Source organism: Pan troglodytes, chromosome 20 (assembly GCF_028858775.2).
Source record: "Pan troglodytes isolate AG18354 chromosome 20, NHGRI_mPanTro3-v2.0_pri, whole genome shotgun sequence".
In the NCBI taxonomy this organism is placed as follows: domain Eukaryota; kingdom Metazoa; phylum Chordata; class Mammalia; order Primates; family Hominidae; genus Pan; species Pan troglodytes.
The window spans coordinates 15,199,876-15,221,416 of NC_072418.2; the positions used below are offsets into that span (position 1 = coordinate 15,199,876).

Genomic DNA, 21,541 nt, shown 5'->3' on the forward strand with positions numbered 1-21,541 from the left:
AGGTCAGGAGTTCATGACCAGCCTGGCCAACATGACAAAACCCCATCTCTACAAAAAATACAAAAATTAGCCAGGCATGGTGGCACACACCTACAGTCCCAGCTACTCAGGAGGCTGAGGTGGGAGGATCAGATCTACATCTACCACCATAATTATTGCCATCCCTGCAGATAGTAAGGTCTTTAGTTGACTAACAACACTACCTGGAGGCAATATTAAATGATCCGCTGCCATACTCTGAGCACTAGGCTTCATTTTCCAATTCACAGTGGGAGGTTTAACTGGAATTATACTATCGCTAGATATCATTCCACATGATACATATTATGTTGTAATACATTTCCATATGTCCTGTCAGTAGGATCTACTGCTATAGATGCCCAAGAAGTAGAGGCAGTATGAACTATTCTACCTATTATCTTTAATTGCTCTTCCATCGTTATATATTCTGTATACAACAGGAAATTAATAACCTTTCCCTAACCATAGAAACTATAGATGATACTGGCCAGGCGCGGTGGCTCATGCCTGTAATCCCAGCACTTTGGGAGGCCAAGGTGTGCGGATCACCTGAGGTTGGGAGTTCGAGACCAGCCTGGCCAACGTGGTGAAACCCCATCTCTATTAAAAATACAAAAAATTAGCCGGGCGTAGTGGCAGGGCCTGTAATTCTAGCTACTTGGGAGGCTGAGGCAGGAGAATCGCTTGAACCCAGGAGGCGGAAGTTGCAGTGAGCCGAGATTGTTCCATTGCACTCTAGCCTGGGCGACAGAGTGAGAGTCTGTCCCAACAACAACAAAAAGGCCGGGTGCGGTGGCTCACGCCTGTAATCCCAGCACTTTGGGAGGCCGAGGCGGGCGGATCATGAGGTCAGGAGATCGAGACCATCCTGGCTAACACAGTGAAACCCCGTCTCTACTAAATATACAAAAAATTAGCCAGGCGTGGTGGTGGGTGCCTGTAGTCCCAGCTACTCGGGAGGCTGAGGCAGGAGAATGGCGTGAACCTGGGAGGCAGAGCTTGCAGTGAGCCGAGATCGTGCCACTGCATTCCAGCCTGGGCAACAGAGTGAGACTCTGTCTTGAAAAAATATATGTATATATGTAGATGATACTGAAGCTATGAATATACAAAGTATGAAGACCTAAATTTTGACTCCTACAGATTTCCTACAACAGACTTAAAACCAGGAGAGCTGCAGCTACTTGAATTTGACAATCAAGTAGCCTTCCCCGTAGAAACATCAATTCAAATATTAATTTCATCGAAAGACATCCTACATTCATGAACCTTACCATCATTAGGCCTAAACAGATGCAATGCCAGGATGTTTAAACCAAGCAATCCTGACATTTACACAATCAGGCCTTTCTACAGTCAGTGCTCGGAAATCTGTGGATCTAATCATAGCTTCATACCCATTGTTCTTGAACTTGTTTAGTACCCCTGAAACACTTCGAAACTGGTCAGCATCTATATTATAATATCACTGTAGAGCTAATCAGTACTAACCTTTTAAGTTAAAGACTGAGTTATGATCTTTCCACAATGAAGTGCCCCAACTAGACACATCCACACGATTACTATCATATCCATAATCCTATCACCATTTCAATTAAAAATTTCAAAATTCATCTACACAACAAACTCAACACTAAAAGCTTTTGAAATATAGAAACATGAAACCCCTTAAGAAATAAAATGAACATCTCTTTCATTACCCCAACAATAGTAGAATTGCCTCTAGTTATTCTTTTTTTCTTTTTTTTGAGGCTGAGTCTTGCTCTTGTTGCCCAGGCTGGAGTGCAATGTCGTAATCTCAGCTTACTGCAACCTCTGCCCTTCGGGTGCCTCAGCCTCCCGAGTAACTGGGATTACAGGCACCCACCACCACACTCGGCTAATTTTCTGTATTTTTTAGTAAAGACGGGATTTCACCATGTTGGCCAGGCTGGTCTAGAACTCCTGACTTCAGGTGATCCACCTGCCTTGGCCTCCCAAAGTGCTGGGATTACAGGCATGAGTCACCACGCCGAGCCTGCCTGCAGTTATTCTAATTATCCTGTTTCCAAATATTTCCATCACCTAGCCATCTGATTAACAACTGGCTAATTTCTGCCCAGACGCGGTGGCTCACGCCTGTAATCCCAGCACTTTGGGAGGCCGAGGCAGGTGGATCATGAGGTCAGGAGTTCAAGACCAGCCTGGCCAAGATGGTGAAACCCCATCTCTACTAAAAATACAAAAATTACAGCGTACCTGTAATCCCAGCTACTCGGGAGGCTGAGGCAGGAGAATCGCTTGAACCTGGGGGGTGGAGGTTGCAATGAGCCGAGATCGCGCCACTGCATTCCAGCCTGGGTGACAGAGTGAGACTCCATCTCAAAAAAAAAAAAAAGAAAAAAAAGAAAAAAAAAACTGGCTAATTTCTATACAATAGTGACTATTAATAATTCAACTTATACTAAAATAAATTATGATAATACATAATATCAAAGGACAAACCTGATCCCCTTGCTTTTTTGTTGTTGTTTTTGTTTTTTTGAGATGGAGTCTTACTCTGTCGCTCAGGCTGGAGTGCAGTGGCATGATCTCGGCTCATTGCAACCTCTGCCTCCCGGGTTCAAGAGGTTCTCCTGCTTCAGCCTCCTGAGTACCTGGGATTACAGGTGTGCACCACCACACCTGGCTAATTTTTGTATTTTTAGTAAAGACAGGGTTTCACCATGTTGGTCAGGCTGGTCTCAAACTCCTGACCTTATGATCCGCCTGCCTCAGCCTCCCAAAGTGCTGGGATTACAGGTGTGAGCCACTGCGCCCGGCAACCCCCCCCCCCTTTTTTTTTTTTTTTGAGACAGAGTCTTGCTCTGTCACCCAGGCTGGAGTGCAGTTGCACCACCATGGCTCACTGCAGCCTCAACCTCAAGGCATCTGCCCACCTCAGCCTCCCAGAGTGCTGGGATTACAGGTGTGAGCCACCACGCCCAGCCGAACCTGCTCCCTTATACTAATTTCACTGATCTTCTTGTTTCAACAAATTTACTAGGGCTCTTACCTCACTCATTCACACCAACTACTCAACTGTCAATAAACTTAGGTATGGCTATTCCACTATGAGCAGGAGCAGTAATTACTGGCTTGCACCACAAAACAAAAGCATCCCTAGCCCATTTTCTACCACAGAAAACACCTATTTTACTTATTCCCGTACTACTAATTATAGAAACCACCAGCCTCTTCATTCAACCAATAGCCTTAGCTGTGTGACTAACAGCCAGTATTACAGCTGGCCCTCTGCTTGTTCATTTAATTGGAGGCGCCACGCAGTATTAACATCAATCAACCTACCCACAGCCTCAGTCAGATTTACATCTTGATTATATTAACCATTTTTGAATTCGTCATAGCTTTAATCCAAGCATATGTTTTTACACTACTAGTGAGCCTCTATCTACAAGACAATACTTAATGACCCAGCAAACCCATGCGTACCATCTAGTAAATCCTAGCCCTTGGCCATTAACAGGGGCTCTCTTAGCACTAATAACATCCACTACCCAGACTTAGTGGTTGGATGGCAAGCATGTGGTCTTTGGCAAGGTGAAAAGCATGAATATTGTGGAGGCCGTGGAGTGTTTTGGGTCCAAGAATGGCAAGACCAGCAAAAAGATCACCATTGCTCACTGTGGACAACTCTAATAAGTTTGGCTTGTGTTTTATCTTAACCACCCACCAGACCATTCCTTCGGTAGCTCAGGAAAGAACCCCTCCACTCCATTTGCTTGCAGTATCCTAGAATCTTTGTGCTGTTGCTACAGTTCCCTTTAGGTTCCATGTTTTCCTTATTCCCTTCCATGCCTAGCTGGATTGCAGAGTTAAATTTATGATTATGAAATAAAAACTAAATAACAAAAAAAGGTAAAGAAAGAATACAATAAACATGGAAATGAATTAAACATAAAAAATGCCTGAAAACCATTTCATGGAAGATAAAAGACCACATAGGAAAAATGTTCGACAGCAATGGTAATCAGTAAAAAGCAATATATAATTACACAGAGACTGTGTTTAACACTCGAGGAGCACAAATAAATAAGTTAGATAATTCCAAGCATTGGCAAATTGCAAGGAATAAACACACATGCATGAGTGGTCAAATGGTTAATTGATATACTCCATCAGTATTTCCTACTAAATATGAATTTATCCATAATATACAACTCAGTAATTTTTTCCCAATATGTAAAAAATTTATAATTTAGCACTTGGAGACATAAATAAGAATGACATTGTCACCAGGATCAAAAAATAAACTTGAAACAACATTAGTCCACAAGCAATAGAATGAAGCCTCAGACAGTAATGTATGTACAACAGACTGAGGCAAAAAAACCACACAAAAAAACTTTCAGCAAAACATTAATTGTAATAGTAATACTAATATTAACTTGCTGAAAACTCAAAATAGCCAAAACTCTACTTTATGGTAAATAGATAGTAAATCTATAAAGAATAACAACATTAAAAAATCACCATCACGGTCACCTCTGGGTGCAGAAGGGAGGTGAGATCAGGGTGACATACCAGTGCTGCCAACAGCCTATTTAGCTGGGTGGTGAGTCAGTGGGTGTTTATATTATAATGTCTTTTTTTTTTTTTTTGAGACGGAGTCTTGCTCTGTCACCCAGGCTGGAGTGCAGTGGTGCGATCTCGGCTCACTGCAACCTCCGCCTCCCAGGTTCAAGCGATTCTCATGTCTCAGACTCCCGAGTAGCTGGGATTACAGGTGCCCACCACCACGCCCAGCTAATTTTCTGTATTTTTAGTAAAGACGGGGTTTCTCTATGTTGGCCAGGCTGGTCTCAAACTCCTGACCTCGTGATCCACCAGCCTCAGCCTCCCAAAGTGCTGGGACTACAGGCGTGAGCCACTGCACCTGGCCTATATTATTATTTAAACTAAGCATAAGTATTTTATTTCCAGAATTCTCTTTGCTTCTTCAGACCTTATGACTCAATCCAACCAGATTGTCAACCAAGACAATAAAACTCTTACACTCAAATCATGGAATAAAATTCTTGAATGCTTCAGCAAACTATAATTATATGGCAGCAATATTCTGTAAAGAAAATGAGTGTGAAGCTGCTCTGCCCGAGTGGCTCAGAACTCCAAGAGATATACCTGATTGGGTAATGCCTTGCCCCCAAAAAGACTGTAGCTCAAAGATCAATCTCTTGCTTACTCCCTACAAGGAGCGTGCACATTCCTTACAGCTTCCACCTTTTTTTTTTTTTTTTTTTTTTTTTTTTGAGATGGAGTCTCGCTCTGTTGCCCAGGCTGGAGTGCAGTGGCACGATCTCGGCTCACTGCAAGCTCCACCTCCCAGGTTCACACCATTCTCCTGCCTCAGCCTCCCTAGTAGCTGCGACCACAGGCGCCTGCCACCACGACTGGCTAATTTTTTGTATTTTTAGTAGAGACGGGGTTTCACCATGTTAGCCAGGATGGTCTTGATCTCCTGACCTCTGACCTCGTGATCCACCCACCTCAGCCTCCCAAAGTGCTGGGATTACAGGCGTGAGCCACCACGCCCGGCCTCTTTTTTTTTTTTTTTAGACAGAGTTTTGCTATTGTTGCCCAGGCTGGATTGCAATGGTGCAATCTTGGCTCACAGCAACCTCCATCCGCCTCCCAGGTTCAAGCGATTCTCCTGCCTCAGCCTCCCCAGTAGCTGGGATTACAGGTGCCTGCCACCATGCCCTGCTAATTTTTTGTATTTTTAGTAGAGATGGGGTTTCATCATGTTGGCCAGGTTAGTCTCAAACTCCCGACCTCAGGTGATCCACCTGCCTCGGCCTCCCAAAGTGCTGGGATTACAGGCATGAGCCACCACGCCCGGCCGCAAATAAACTCTTAAATTCATAAACCTTTTCTTTAGCACACAGAACCCAAAGGTGTCTGACTCTTACAGATGTTCTCATTTTGCACAAATTACACTCTGACTAAATCAACTCTGCGGATGGAAAACCAAACTGCTGACCATGTTGAATTTTACCTTAGTTCTGTAGGTAACGGAAACCCCACCACTACCACCATCTTCTGTGATCTAGAGAAGCAGGCTATTACAAAATAACACCCTTCCCATTACAACTTAGATGATGTCCCTGTCTACCTATGTCTAAGGCCAGACACACACTCTCCAAATTCCCATTCTTTGCCTCATGAACAATTAGCTGAAGTTTTATCTTCACTGATCAGTTGAAACAAAATACCAGTGAACCCACACTTTGGTTAAGTTTCTTTCCTTCTTCCAGGCCCCTGAACTTCGACCCACCATCAGTAGCCTGAGCAAGCACCCAACCCCACCTTTATGACCCCTCCTAAGAACAGGCTGACCTCAGGATCAAATATTCTCTAATCTAGCATCTGATTTTGCTCCCCTCCATCCTGCCCTCTCTCTCTCTCACTTTATTACTAATCTAGCTTGCTCCTCCCTATGAAAGAAAACTTTACCTAACCTTTGAGATGCTTTCAAATATTATACTTGGTGCTTTCCTCCTATCACTACACTACTTCATTCAAATAAGGTCACTTCTTACCTAAATCTGGATTTTACTTGAGGGTGTCTAGAAACAGCCCCAGGGCAATAACAACTACGACCACAGAAAGGGCAACAGATCCCACCCCCAACCACATCTGCCTATGGATCCCCTAGGAAACCTGCAGCATAGTCTCGCCAGGAAGAACTAAATGGGCCTTCGGTGACCTCCCCTTACAGGCTCAAGATTGGCCTTAGCTTGGAGTCACTGGCCTAAGGCCTCTGCTCTCCACTGAAGGGTACTCATTTTTTTTCTCTATTCGACAAGCTTTTATTGGGGTATCTACTATGTGCCAGGTACCAGTCTAAGTATTGGGGAACAAAGACTAATAAGCTCCCAGCCAGGTGCAGTGGCTCACGCCTGTAATCCCAGCACTTTGAGAGGCCGAGGCGGATGGGGAGTTCCAGACCAGCCTGACCAACATGGAGGAAACTCCATCTCTACCAGAGTCAAAAAATTCTGGTATCAAATCCTGGATTTGCCACTTATTGGCTCTGGGACTGTGAGCTAATGATTAATTCTTTCTTTTTTTTTTTTTTGAGATGGAGTTTCACTCTTGTTGCCCAGGCTGGAGTGCAATGGCGCGTTCTTGGCTCACTGCAACCTCCACTGCCTGGGTTCAAGCGATTCTCCTGCCTCAGCCTCCCAAGTAGCTGGGATTACAGGCATGCACCACCGGACACCTGGCTAATTTTTTATTTTTAGTAGAGACGGGGTTTCTCCATGTTGGTCAGGCTGGTCTCAAACTCCCGACTTCAGGTGATCCTCCCGCCTCGGCCTCCCAAAGTGCTGGGATTACAGGCGTGAGCCACCGCGGCTGGCTGAACAAACCTCTTCAAGGTGACGAACCCAGGGAGAGGTAGTGCTGACTTAGAACACAGAAATGTCTGACTCAAGTGTCAGGTCATCCTGTCACATGGGACACCCCCTCACCCTCAATGAAGTGCTCAATGATCACCATCCCAAGATAAGACAATGCATTGTACACCCCCGTGTACCCAAAATGGCATTTCGCTTTTCAGTTTTCTTGCACTGCCATGACTGCGTGGGTTTTTTCTTGTCCTTCGGTATAGTTTTTCTCCCTTCTGTAGTCTGAGAGAATCCAGAAGGCAAGAATCAATACCCCTCAATACCAGCATCTGATTGGGTGACCCCCAGTATCCCCAAAGGAATGGAAACTGGGGTTGGCGAAGAAAAGCTGAGTGCCCCAGGGGTTGGCTATTTATTTGAGGGGGATACCAGAAGACTCTTTCCAGCCGAGGGTATCCAGCTGCTCCCCTGAGAGGCCCCAAACCTATCTCTGAGAAGATAACCGAGGAGCTCATAATTCACTAGATCCTGCAAGAGACGTGGCAGCTGAGGGCATCTTGGGTCTGCCCCAGGCAGTTCTGAAATCTAAGACCAGGGAAGGATAGAGGGTGGGCTAAGGACACATCACCGCGTAAAGTTTCCAAAAAGGAACCTCAACCCAAAGACATTCTGATAAGGTGTCTGTGCCTAGGGAAGATGAAAGGAGAGGTACAAAGTATTTTTACGGTAGAGCGCCAGGTGCTTACTCTCTGCTTTCCTCTCAGAGGAAAAGTCCACAAAGAGAAAACAAATCTCTTTTAAAAAGCCATCCATTGCTTTGTAGGGAAAAATGAATAAACAATTCTAATACTATGTTTGTTGGAAATGTAGAACGAAGGACAAAAAGCTGATAAAGTTGGCTGGGTGTGGTGGCTCACGCCTGTAATCCCAGCACTTTGTGAGGCCGAGGCGGGCAGATCACGAGGTGAAGAGATGGACACCAACCCGGCCAACATGATGAAACCGCGTCTCTACTAAAAATACAAAAAATTAGCTGGGCATGGTGGTGCGCGCCTGTAATTCCAGCTGCTTGGGAAGCTGAGGCAGGAGAATCGCTTGAACCCAGGAGGCGGAGGTTGCAGTGAGCTGAGATTGCACCACGCACTCCAGCCTGGTGACAGAGTGAGACTCCGTCTCAAAAAAAAAAAAAAAAAAAAAAAAAAAAAAGCCATCCACATCCATTGCTTTGTAGGGAAAAACCGACAAGCAATTCTAATACTGTGTTTGTTGGAAATGTAGAATGACGGACAAAAACCTGATAAAGTTGTGAACTGGAGGAAAGCTGGCCTTTGAAAATACAGGGAGGAATTTATTCCCAGCCCCTGTATGAGGGCCGAGGTCGTGTCTTTGGGACCCTGCTTCCCATACATTTAGAAGACCTGTAGAGAAACCAGTATCCCCGGGAAAGATGAGGGACTGAGGATCCCACAGACCACAGCTCCTCCCACACTAACCCCACAACCGAGGCGGGATTCCCCCCATGACCCTCCCGTGACCCCGCACAATCTGGAGAAACGCAGGGCTGCGGTCGCCACGGGCGGACGCGATAGGACGCCCGGGGTCCCGGCTGCCGGCCCAGACCCACCCCGCGGCAGAGGGGACCGAGGGACGAGCTGCGCCAAGAGGACTCAAGTCCCAGATCCCGAAGTCGCCGCGGGGAGGCCCGGGTCCCTCCACAGCTGGATCCGGCTGGATTCCAACCAGCCCCTCCTCCAAGTCTAGGGACTCCAAGCCCCGCACACGCACCGTATCCCGGCTTCCAGGTGTCCTGGCTTCCTTACTACGCCTCCTTTGGTCAGAGCTGGTCACAGCAGACGGCGGCTGCAGCGGCGCCACCTGTAGCGTCCTCTGCAGAAAGGACCTGCCCCGCTGACCTGTTGACCGTTGCCCAGGCATCCTGGCGGCGCACCCGATTGGACTGTTCAGAGCTCGCCCCAGCGCCCCTGATTGGGTAGATTCGGGCTCCACCCCCTGTGTCATAGAAGTCATCTAATAGGTGGCTGCAGGGATAGGCTGTAACCGCAGCCAATAGCAGGCCCAGCTTCCTCCAGGCAACCAAATCAGGTTCCGCTGGAGGCATCAACACAATTGTCCACAGGCTTTCCAGAGCTACTACTACTGGCCTCTTCCTGTACTCGGTGGGCCCTTTCTCCCTCTTCCAGGTCACAGATGAGCAGAAGGAATTCCAGACTCAGTGTCCAATGGAGACATCTCCTTCCCTCAAAGCAAAAGGAAGCCGAGTCCAAACCAGGCCACACTGGAACAGCAGGGAGGGCCTGATGTCCTCCAGAGATCAGGAATTTGGGATGGGGCAGTTGGTGCCATGGCCAAGCCATTTTCTCACCTTATCTCTTAGTCTACTCATTTTCAGCCCAGAAAAAACAACAACAACAACAAAAACCATGCCAACGTGGGAATAAAATTAATAAAGGCATGGAAAAATTATTAAATGCCTAGTTATATGGCAGCATTATTCCATAAAGGAATCAAAAGGAAAGCAAACATTTGAACTAGCTCAGGCAAGCAGGCTTCACCCACAGTTCACAAGGAACACCTGCATTCAGGTTTAACATATTCTTAATCTTGGGAGTCAGACTCTGACGACTGAAATGGATGCCCAGGTCGATCAGACCCTCCTGATGAGGTAGGGAAACCTAAGGATTTAACTCTGGGAGCTCAACATGCCCTTATGTACCCTCCACACAGTGTGGAAAAGCTGCCTCCTTCAAGACCTTCATTTACACCTGCAGGAGACTCTTACCTGGAGTCAGTTTAACATTCTGACCTACATAAACTATCAGCTACATAAATCCTTTCTCCAAAATGAGTCTTTATCTGAGCCTGACCATGCCAGATTTACTTCATATATACAAATTACAGTTGGACCACAATGACCCTATGTATGCCAAAACAAACACATTGCCCAGAAAATAGTTAACAGCCTGAGAAAGGACAGAACACCCCAAGCATGTCTTCACATGAATCTTTTGCTTTCCAGGGCTCTGCTTCTCAGAATCTGCACTCCTGTAGCTGTTCTGAGCAACCAGAGGCCACCTACGGAGACAGCAGGCTGCCCAGAAAGCCACATGAGGAGCTCCATTTCCCTCCCTTTGCAGGCTCCAGACTGGCCTCAGGTTGGAGTCACTGGCTGCAGGCGCTGCTGCCCACTGCAGGTTCTTCACCTGCTTCTCACCAGCACTGATCAGCTACATGAGACAAAGACTCTCAATCGCACTGTTTGAAAAAGAAACCAGCAAAGTCCTAGGTTTCCTCCTGTGTTTACATACAAATCAGAGGAAGAAAATCTTAAAATATTTTATATGGATTAAAACACTGGAGTGGTCATAAGTAATGGCTTGTGCCTGTAATCCCAGCACTTTGGGAGGCTGCAGTGGGAGGATCGCTTGAGCCCAGGAATTCAAGACCAGCTTGGGCAGCATAGATTTTCACCTCTAGAAAAAAATTTAAAAACTTAGCAGTGCATGGTGAAGCGCATCCATGGTCCCAGCTACTCAGGAGGCTGAGGCAGGAGGATCACTTGAGTCTAAGAGGTCAGCACTGCAGCGAGCCAAGATTGTGCCACTGCACTCCAGCCTGGGCAACAGAATAAGACTCTGTCTCTAAAAAGATTTAAATAAATATATTTTAAAATTGGCAAATAAGTATTCCTTTTAGAAAACAAAGATGTTAGCGAACTATTATTTTCACATTAACACTTATGAAAAGAACTAATCAAATGTGAGCTCTTCCCTTTTTTCTCTGTTTCAGTGGCCACCTGACCTTCACAGTACATGGTTGTCACCAGGTGCTCTGTGGCTGGGGATGTACATGTCCAGTTTATCCATCTGAATCTCTCTCAACCCCACCCCACCACCATTGACCCACCCAATTATTTCTGTAGCTAAACATTAAGCATTGTATAAATAACCGTCCCTTTCAAAGAGGACTCAGGTTGAATACACCTGTGATTCTCTCAGATCCTCTGATATAATCATTTGCATTTGTCTTCCAGGATAGACTGTGATATCTTGAGTAGGAACCTCATTCATTGTATTTGCTTCTGTTCCCCCAAACCTGTGTCACCACCTGATCATTGAGGACACAGAATATTTATTTTATGTATTTTTTTGAGATGGAGTCTCACTTTTTTTTTGAGATGGAGTCACCCAGGCTGGAGTGCAGTGGCATGATCTCAGCTCACTGCAACCTCCACCTCCCACGTCAAGCGATTCTCCTGGTCAGCCTCCAGAGTAGCTGAGATTACAGGCATGCCTCACCAAACCTTGCTAATTTTTTTGCATTTTTAGTAGAGACAGGGTTTCACCATGTTGGCCAGGCTGGTCTCGAACTCCTGACCTCAAATGATCCACCTGCCTCAGCCTCCCAATGTGCTGGGATTACAGGCGTGAACCACCGCGCCCAGCCAACACAGAATATTTTAAGCTGACCATCAACCTGCTGTAAACATTGGAGATCTCAGCACAACCCTAAAACATCCACACCCCAGGGAGAGTATACAGATATTAACGTGCCCTCACTACAAGGAGCTCCACTGACTCCCTTTCTGGAAAATGACTCAAACCGGTTTTCTGGAGGACTATATGCAATTAATAGATATAAAAATAACATGTTGTTTGCTTTTATTTACATGATTTACCATTTCTGTTTGTTTTTGAGACAGGGTCTTAGTCTGTCACCCATGCTGGGGTGCAGTGGCTTAATCTTGGCTCACTGCAACCTCCACCTCCTGGGCTCAAGCAATCCTCCCACCCCAGCCTCTTGAGTAGCTGGGACTACAGGTGTGCACCAACATGTTTGGCTAATATTTAAATTTTTGGTAGAGATGAGGTCCCACTATATTGCCCAGGCTGGTCTCAAACTCCTGAACTCAAGCAGTTCTCCTGATTCAGCCTCCCTAAGTGCTGGGATTACAGGCGTGAGCCACTGTGCCTGGCTGATTTAACTTCCATAGGTTGTTAAGAAAGCGATTAACCCTGTGAACCATGGTTGGATTTCACTGATTCTCAAAACTTGTAGTGAATTCTTATAATTTTATGTTGCCTTGACATCCATTTTAAATACAAGTTTAACTTTCTCATACGAGAAGCAGGGTTTATTCACTGTTAACACTGTTTCCAGTTCTCCACCTCCTCCCAGTTCCTTAATGTAGTGAATCCATATATCTGCCTTAGACAACTGATACCCAGTGACCACCTCGCTATAGGACAGCTAGACATAACGTTCATACTGGCCTCACTGACCCCCACGCTTCATATGAACTGTGTAGGTGTGCTACAGTAACCACCTCTCAGTCACACTGTGATCTCCTTGAACTTGTGCCTGCTTGCTTTAAACCCATCAATTAAAATTCCCTAGGGGAAACTTTTGTGTCTTTTTTGGTTTGTTTGTTTTTGAGTCGGCGTCTTGCTCTGTCGCCCAGACTGGAGTGCAGTGGCATGCTCTCGGCTCACTGCAACCTCCACCTCCCAGCTTCAAGCGATTCTCCTGCCTCAGCCTCCCAAGTCTCTGGGACTATAAGCACGTGCCACCACGCCCAGCCAATTTTTTGTATTTTTAACAGAGTCGGGGTTTCACCATGTTAGCCAGGATGGTCTTGATCTCCTGACCTCATGATCCACCGGCCTTGGCCTCCCAAAGTGCTGGGATTACATGCGTGAGGCACCTCGCCCGGCTGTATCCCTAGGGGAAACTTTCGGTAACACCCTGGACTCTAATAAAGGTACTGACCCATGGGTTCATCCATTTCTCCCTTTCTCTCCATGTGGTCCCTCTGCGTGTGTGGCCTCCGTGTATACTGTGTATCCTCCAGGACCTGTAAGTAATAAAATCCTTATTTCCATCTTATGTCTCTCGTAATCATTGAAAGGGTGCTCTCCATTTTAAAGATCCTAAATTATTACAATTGGTATAGTTGGCAGGATACAGAGTGATTCTCATGATTAGCACAAGTCATCATTGAGTTGCTATAGCTTATTAACATCATAAATCATCTGGGCAACCACACTGGTGAGGTAGTAGTATTTGCTGTAATAAATGAAATAGAGACGAAAAAAAAACACAAGGCCAGGCGTGGTGGCTCACGCCTGTAATCCCAGCACTTTGGGAGGCCAAGGCAGGCGGATCACGAGGTCAGGACATCGAGACCATCTTGACTAACACGTTGAAATCCCATCTGTACTAAAAATACATGAAAAAAAAATTAGCCAGGCATAGTGGCACGTGCCTGTAGTCCCAGCTACTCCAGAGGCTGAGGCAGGAGAGTCACTTCAACCTGGGAGGCAGAGGTTACAGTGAGCCGAGATCGCGCCACTGCACTCCCACCTGGGTGACAGAGCGAGACTCTGTCTCAAAAAAAAAAAAAAAAGAAAGATCAACAAAATGAAGAGTTTTTTAAAAAGGTAAAATCAACAAAGCTCTAGCCTGACTCACTAGATAAAAATAGCAGATTCAAATAAAGAAATTCAGATGTGGAAAAAAAGGAGTTCGCCGGGCATGGTGGCTCACACCTATAATCCCAGCACTTTGGGAGGCCAGGTGGGTGGATCACCTGAGGTCAGGAGTTCGAGACCAGCCTGGCCAACATGGTGAACCCCGTCTCTACTAAAAATACAAAAATTAGCCAGGCTTGGTGGCGGGCACCTGTAATCCCAGCTACTCGGGAGTCTGAGGCAGGAGAATCGCTTCAACTAGGGAGGCAGAGGTGACAGTGAGCTGAGATCGTGCCATTGCACTCCAGCCTGGGAGACAAGAGTGAGACTTCATCTCAAAAAAAAAAAAAAAAAAGAAAAGAAAAAGAAAAAAAAGGAGTTGGCTGGATGTGGTGGCTCACGCCTATAATCCCAGCACTTTGGAAGGCTGAGGAAGGAGGATCACTTGAGGTCAGGAGTTCGAGACAAGCCTGGCCAACATGGTAAAACCCCGTCTCTACTAAAAATACAAAAAATTAGCTGGGCATGGTGGCGCATGCCTGTAATCCCAGCTACTCAGGAAGCTGAGACAGGAGAATCACTTGAACACGGGATGGGGAGGTTGCAGTGAGCGGAGATCGCACCACTGCACTCCAGCCTGGACGACAGAACAAGACTGTCTCAAAACAACAACAACAACAACAAAAAATACAGGGTCATTCCAACTTATACTAAAGAAATACAAAGAATTATAAAAGACTATTATGGGAGAACTGCGGGAGGCGGGGGAGGAAAGCGGCCGGCGAGCGCTGGCTGACATTTTCCTGCCCGGAAGGATGCATGGCCCCGGGTCTCCTGCACCTGAGGGTGGGCGGGAGGCGGCCCCGCGGGTTGTGTTGCTGGAAAAAGGGGTCTCGATCCAGACCCCAAGAGAGGGTTCTTGGGTCTACTTCAGGGAAGAATTGGAGGCGAGTCACAGAGCGCAGTGAAGGAAGCAAGTTTATTGGAATCTACTCCGTTAGAGAGTGCAAGTCCTCAGACTGCAGGAGGAGGAACTCCCGTCCTTCGGTAGTGTCACTACTTAGAGGCAACTGTGAGGAGCTGTGATTAATCGTGGAATGTGCTGATGTGCCCACTAAAGGACAGCAAGAATCACTTGACAATTGGTTTGTGAGCATAATGGCATCTATAAACAGAACCACTGAAATAATGAAAAAACATGGAGTAAGCAAACAACATCTCCTGGAGGAGATAAACAAAAAGCGTGAATCCAACTGCTTGGTGGAGCGAAGCAATCAAGTCAGCTTACTGAGAGTTCAAAAGAGGCACTTCCCGGGTGCCTATCAGTCCTTTACTGATACCACAACCAAAGAGCCTGTTCCCAACAGTGGCAGGAGCTCCTGGATCAAGCTGAGTCTCCTAGCTCACATGGAGAGAAAGCACTTTCCACCAAAAAATAATGCCATATTTGGATAAAGCGCATCTCCAGAGACACACGGAAATACATTCTCTTTGATTCTTCTTCAGTGTGTCTAAATTATTTACAAATTATTAATTATAAACAAAGCTAAACAAAAGTATTCACTAGATCCCTCAAAAAACATTAAGTCACATAAAAAAAAAAAAGACTATTATGAACAACTACACGCCAATGAATTGGAAAACCTAGAAGAAATAGATAAATTCCTGGGCACGTACAACCTATCAAAATTGAGTCGTGAAGAAACAGAAAATCTGAACAGGCTAATAAGAAGTAATGAGGTTAAATCAGTAATAAAAAGTGTCCCATCAAAGAAAAGCCCAGGACCTGATGGCTTCACTGCTGAATTCTACCAAACAAACACAACTAAAAAGTACAGGCCAACATCCCTGATTAATATAGATGTAAAAATCCTCAACAAAATACATGCAAACTGAATTCAACAGCACATTGAACAGACCATTCACCCTGACCAAGTGGGATGTATCCCATGGGTGTAGGGATAGTTCAACATATGGAAACCAATAAACGTGATACATCACAGTAACAGAATCAACAAGAAAATATATCATTTCAATATATGCAGAAAATGACTTGATAACATTCCATATATTCATGATAAAAACTCACAACAGGGCCGGGCGCAGTGGCTTATGCCTGTAATCCCAGCACTGTGGGAAGCTGAGGCGGGATCATGAGGTCAAGAGATCGAGACCATCCTGGCCAGCATGGTGAAACCCCATCTCTACTAAAAATACAAAAAATTAGCTGGGCGTGGTGGCACATGCCTGTAGTCCCAGCAACTCGGGAGGCTGAGGCAGGAGGATCACTTGAACCCAGAAAGCAGAGGATGCAGTGAGTTGAGATCGTGCCACTGCACTCCAGCCTGGTGACAGAGTGAGACTCCGTCTCAAACAAAACAAAGCAAAACAAAACAAAAAAAACTCACAACAAATTAGGTATAGAAGGAACATATCTCAACACAATGAAAGCTTTATATGACAAACCTACGGCAAACATCATACTGAACAGGAAAAAAATGGAATGCTTTTTCTCTAAGATCTGGAATAAGATAAGCACTCCCACCACTTCTAGTCAATGTTGTATTGGAAGCCCTCATCAGAATTATTAGACAAAAAAGAACAACAAAGGAAGGGAGGGAAGGAAGGAGAAAAGCCATCCAAATTGGAAAAGAAGAAGTAAAATTATATTTTTGCGGACAAGATTGTATATATAGAAAACCTTGCTGGGCATGGTGGCTCACGCCTGTAATCCCAGCACTTTGGGAGGCCGAGGCGGGTGAATCACAAGGTCAGGGGTTCAAGACCAGCCTGACCAACATGGTGAAACCCCCGTCTCTACTAAAAATACAAAAATAACCTGGGCGTGGTGGCAGACACCTCTAATCCCAGCTACTCAGGAGGCTGAGGCGGGAGAACTGCTTGAACCTGACAGGCGGAGGCTGCAGTGAGCCGAGATCGTGCCACTGCACTCCAGCCTGGCAACAGAGCGAGACTCTGTCTCAAAAAAGAAAAAGAAAAAGAAAAAAGAAAACCCTAAAGACACCACCAAAAAATTGTTAGAACTAAAACAAATGCAGCAAAGTTGCAGGATATGAAAATCAACATATAAAAATCAGTAGTGGCCCCAGCCTGGCCAATATGGTGAAACCCCATCTCTACTAAAAATATTAAAAAAAAAAAAATTAGCCAGGCATGGTGGCAGATGCCTGTAGTCCCAGCTACTCGGGAGGCTGAGGCAGGAGAATCGCTTGAACTTGGGAGGCAGAGGTTGCAGTGAGCCGAGATCGTGCCACTGCACTCTAGCCTGGGCAAGAGAGCGAGACTCTGTCTCAAAAAAAAAAAAAAAAAAAAAAAAAATTCAGTAGTGTTTCTATATGCCAACAGCAAACTATTAGAAAAAGGCATCAAGAAACCAATTCCATAGATGATAGCTACAAAAATAAAATATTTAGGAATAAATATAACCAAAGAGGTGAAAGAGCTCTACAATAAAAACTATAAAATGCCAGTGAAATAAATTGAAGAGGACACAAATAAATAGGAAGATATTCTGTGTTCATGGACTGAAAGAATTAATATTTTTCTTTTCTTTTTTTTGTTTTGTTTTGAGACAGAGTCTCACTCTGTCACCCCAGGTTGGAGTGCAGTACTGTGATCACAGCTTACTGCAGCCTTGATGTTCCGGGCTCAAGTAACCTTCCTGCCTCAGCTGGGACTACAGGCACACACCACCCCGCCCAGCTAATTTTTTAAAAATTTGTTGTAGAGACGAGGTCTCACTGTTTCTTGGGCTAGTCTCAAACTACTGGGCTCAAGTGATCCTTCTGCCTCTGCCTGCCAAAGTGCTGGGAATACAGATGTGAGCCACCATGCCCAGCTTAGAATATTCTTCAAATGTCCATACCACCCAAAGCAATTTGCAGATTCAAGTGTGATCCCTATCAAAATACAAGAGCCATACTTCACAGAAATCGAAAAAATTATCCTAAAATTCATATGGAACCACAAAAATAGCCAAAGCAATCTTGAGTATGACTTCACAATAGACTACAAATCTAAAGTAACCAAAAAAGCACCGTACTAGCATAAACATAGACAGACCAGTGGAACAGAACAGAGAAACCAGAAATAAATTCACACACTTACCAACGATTTTTGACAAAGGTGCCAAAAACACAGACTGGAGAAAGGACAGTCTCTTCAATGAATGGTGATGGGAAAACTGGATTATCAACATGCAGAACATTGAAACTGGACCCCTATCTTTCACCATATACAAAAATCCACTCAAAATGGATTACGGACTTACATGTAAGACTTGAAACTGTAAAACTACTAAAAGAAAACAGTAAAATTCTACATGACCTTGTCTGTGCAAGGACTTCGTGGATAAGAACTCAAACACACGGGCAGCAAAAGCAAAAACAGACATGAGATTACATCAAACATCTCAATCCCAGCATTATCTCACTCATTCCACCTCTGGGAGTTACTCTGGGGCAGTCTCTGGCTGGATTCATCTTTCTCTGTGCTCTGCACAGACCTAGTACCAAGGGGACTAGAAGCAGCATTTACTTGTTCACTAAAAAAGGGGTATTTGCAGGAAGGTGCTGCAGTTCAGGCTGTGGCCACGCTGGGGCATCAGTAGACAGGTAAAATGTAGTACGATAACCCACAGAAGGTGCATCGTGACGTACTTGACAGTAATTCTGTCTGAAGCGTTTTGTTTTGCTTTGTTTTGTTTGAGACAGGGTCTCACTCTGTCACACAGATTGAAGTGCAGTGGCATGATCTCAGCTCACTGCAATCTCCGCTTCCCAGGTTCAGGCGATTCTCCTGTCTCAGCCTCCCGAGTAGCTGGAATTACAGGCGTGTACCACCACGCCCGGCTAATTTTTATATTTTTAGTAGAGACGGGGTTTCACCATGTAGGCCAGGCTGGTCTTGAACTCCTGACCTCAAGCTATCTGCACACCTCGGCCTCCCAAAGTACTGGGATTACAGGCGTGAGCCACTGTGCCTGGGCATAAAGTGTTTCCATTAGCAGTACTCATATTGCGGTATTATTGTCATCATCATCATTTTCATAAAGTAGAAAGTAAAACTTCTCTCAATGGTACCCATAATTTACACTGAAGATGTAACTATTCCTTGAGAACAAGATAGAACCTGGCCTGGGAAACAGAACTAATGCTTGTAAATTAGTTCTGTGACAACTATACTGATTTCTTCTATGGTTGCTTATTCTTCCATACCATGTAAGTAAATTCCGTGATTATTAGTTTTGGGTGATTCATGCCTTCCCACTAGAAAGAACAATTTGGTTTATTACTCTATCTTCCACCCGTTTCTCCAACACCAGTCACTATTTCAGTCAGAGCATGAAGAAAAATAATTTTGGAAATGGAAACCTGATGTTCTGCCATTTAAAGGTACTTCATGAAATCCACTCCAAGAGGGATCACTTGCTTCATTTCCTTGCAGAGTTGTTTTTTTGTTTGTTTGTTTGTTTTTTGCGATGGGGTCCCCCTCTGTCGCCCAGGCTAGAGTGCAGTGGTGCAATCTTGGCTCACTGCAACCTCCGCCTGCTGGGTTCAAGCAATTCTCCTGCCTCAGCCTCCTGAGTAGCTGGGATTACAGGCGTGAGCCACCATGCATGGCTAATTTTTCGTATTTTTAGTAGAGTTGGGGTTTCACCATGATGGCCAGGCTGGTCTCAAACTCCTGACCTCGTGATCCATCCGCCTTACCCTCCCAAAGTGCTGGATTACAGACATGAGCCACTGTGCCTGGCCCATTTATTTCTTTATTGTGCAAGCAGTGACTTATTTATCCACTGCTTTTTTTTTTTTTTTTTTTTGAGATGGAGTCTGGCTCTGTCACCTAGGCTGGAGTGCAGTGGCGTGATCTCAGCTCACTGTAACCTCTGCCTCCCAGGTTCAAGCAATTATCTTGCCTCAGCCTTCCAAGTAGCTGGGATTACAGGTGTGCACCACCACACCCAGCTAATTTTTCTGTTTTTAGTGGAAATGGGGTTTCGCTGTGTTGGCGAGGCTGGTCTCGAACTCCTGGCCTTAAGTGATCTGCCTGCCTCGGACTCCCAAAGTGCTGGGATTACAGGCATAAGCCACGACACCAGGCCTGGCTCTCCATTTATTGAACACCACCTTTACCCCAGGTACAGAATTAGTGGTAAACAGTTACACATTACCTATTACATAAACTTTCCATACCTAAGAAGTTCTCTCCCACCTTTTCTGGACACTATATGCTGCTAATTTCTTCTCATATTCTTAAAGATTTATTTCCGAGCAAAAAATTTCTATTTGCTTAAATTATCAGATATATATTTGATATACATGTCTGTGAATAGTGTGCAGAGGAAATTAAAAGTATCCCTCTTCAATAAAGGGAAGTGGTTATCATAGGCCCTGGGTCTGGGAGTGAGGTCCAGGTCTACAGTGAAGGGGGGAGGAGACAGGGAAGTCAATCCTGGGGATCAAATCTAAATGCCTACTAAAATCCAAATGGACTGTGTAGGAACAGGTCCCTCATGGATAGAAAAACGAAAAAAACAGTGCTGAGAACAAGTAGGAAAGAGACCTAGAGACTAGGCGCAGTGGCTCACGCCTGTAACCCCAGCACTATCGGAGGCCGAGGTGGGCAGATCACTTGAGATCAGGAGTTCAAGACCAGCCTGGCCAACATGGCGAAATCCCGTTTCTACTAAAAATACAAAAATTAGCTGGGTGTGGTGGAGCGCACCTGTAATCCCAGCTACTCGAGAGGCTGAAGCATGAGAATCCTTTGAATCTGGGAGGCAGAGGGTGCAGTGAGCCAAGATCTCACCACTGCACTCCAGCTTGGGCGACAGAGCAAGACCCTATCTCAAAAAAAAAAAAAAAAAAAGAGACCTAGAGTGTCTTGGTATGCTGAAGGTCCCACAAGGTCTGTGCAGTACTGTGGTCTTTTCTCCCTTTTTTGTGTGTAAAACATACATAAAATTCACCATCATAATCAATTTTAAGTGTACAGTTCAGTGCCATTAAGAACATTCATACTAGTGTGCAACCATCACCACCATCCACCTCTGGAACCCTTTTTATCTTGCAAAATTGAAACTCTATGCCCATGAAATAACTATCCATTACCCAATTTCCCTAACCTTTGGCAAATGGTATTGTATTTTTTCTATCAATATGACTACTCTAGATACCTGATATAAGTAGAATCATACCGTATTGTCTTTACATGAATGGCCCATTTCACTTAGCACATCAAGGTTCATCTTGCAGCATATTTGTAAATTTCCTTACTTTGTAAGGCTCAGTAATATTCTCTTGTATGTATAAACTTCCTTTTGTTTATTCATCTGTTGATGAAAACCTGAGTAGTTTCCAGAGTTTACCTATTGTGAATGATGCTATGCACACAGGTGTACAAAACCTATTTTGAGACTTTGCTTTCAATCTTTTTTGTTTTGTTTTGTTTTTTGAGACGGAGTCTTGCTCTCTCACCCAGGCTGGAGTGCAGTGGCGCAACCTCAGCTCACTGCAAGCTCCGCCTCCCGGGTTCATGCCATTCTCCTGCCTCAGCCTCCCGAGCAGTTGGGACTACAGGTGCCTGCCACCACGCCCGGCTAATTTTTTGTATTTTTTAGTA

The 21,541-nt window shown here is 45.1% G+C and overlaps 2 protein-coding genes across 2 annotated transcripts in view; one reads left to right on the forward strand and one right to left on the reverse strand.

Moving 5' to 3' along the window:
* The window catches only part of ZNF709 (zinc finger protein 709), a 50,773-nt gene extending 41,280 nt beyond the window's left edge, over positions 1-9,493 (reverse strand). The window contains exon 1 of the mRNA XM_016935167.4: positions 9,195-9,493. Within this exon, the coding sequence (XP_016790656.1) occupies positions 9,195-9,437 (243 nt within the window). The 5' untranslated portion in view covers positions 9,438-9,493. The remainder of the gene's footprint in view (positions 1-9,194) is intronic.
* A 5,417-nt stretch (positions 9,494-14,910) lies between these two features.
* On the forward strand, positions 14,911-15,398 carry LOC112206444 (spermatogenesis-associated protein 45). Its single transcript, XM_024351935.3, has one exon. It carries the CDS (start codon positions 15,056-15,058, stop codon positions 15,350-15,352), a length of 297 nt encoding a protein of 98 aa, XP_024207703.1. The 5' UTR covers positions 14,911-15,055; the 3' UTR covers positions 15,353-15,398.
* The last annotated feature ends 6,143 nt before the right edge of the window (positions 15,399-21,541 follow it).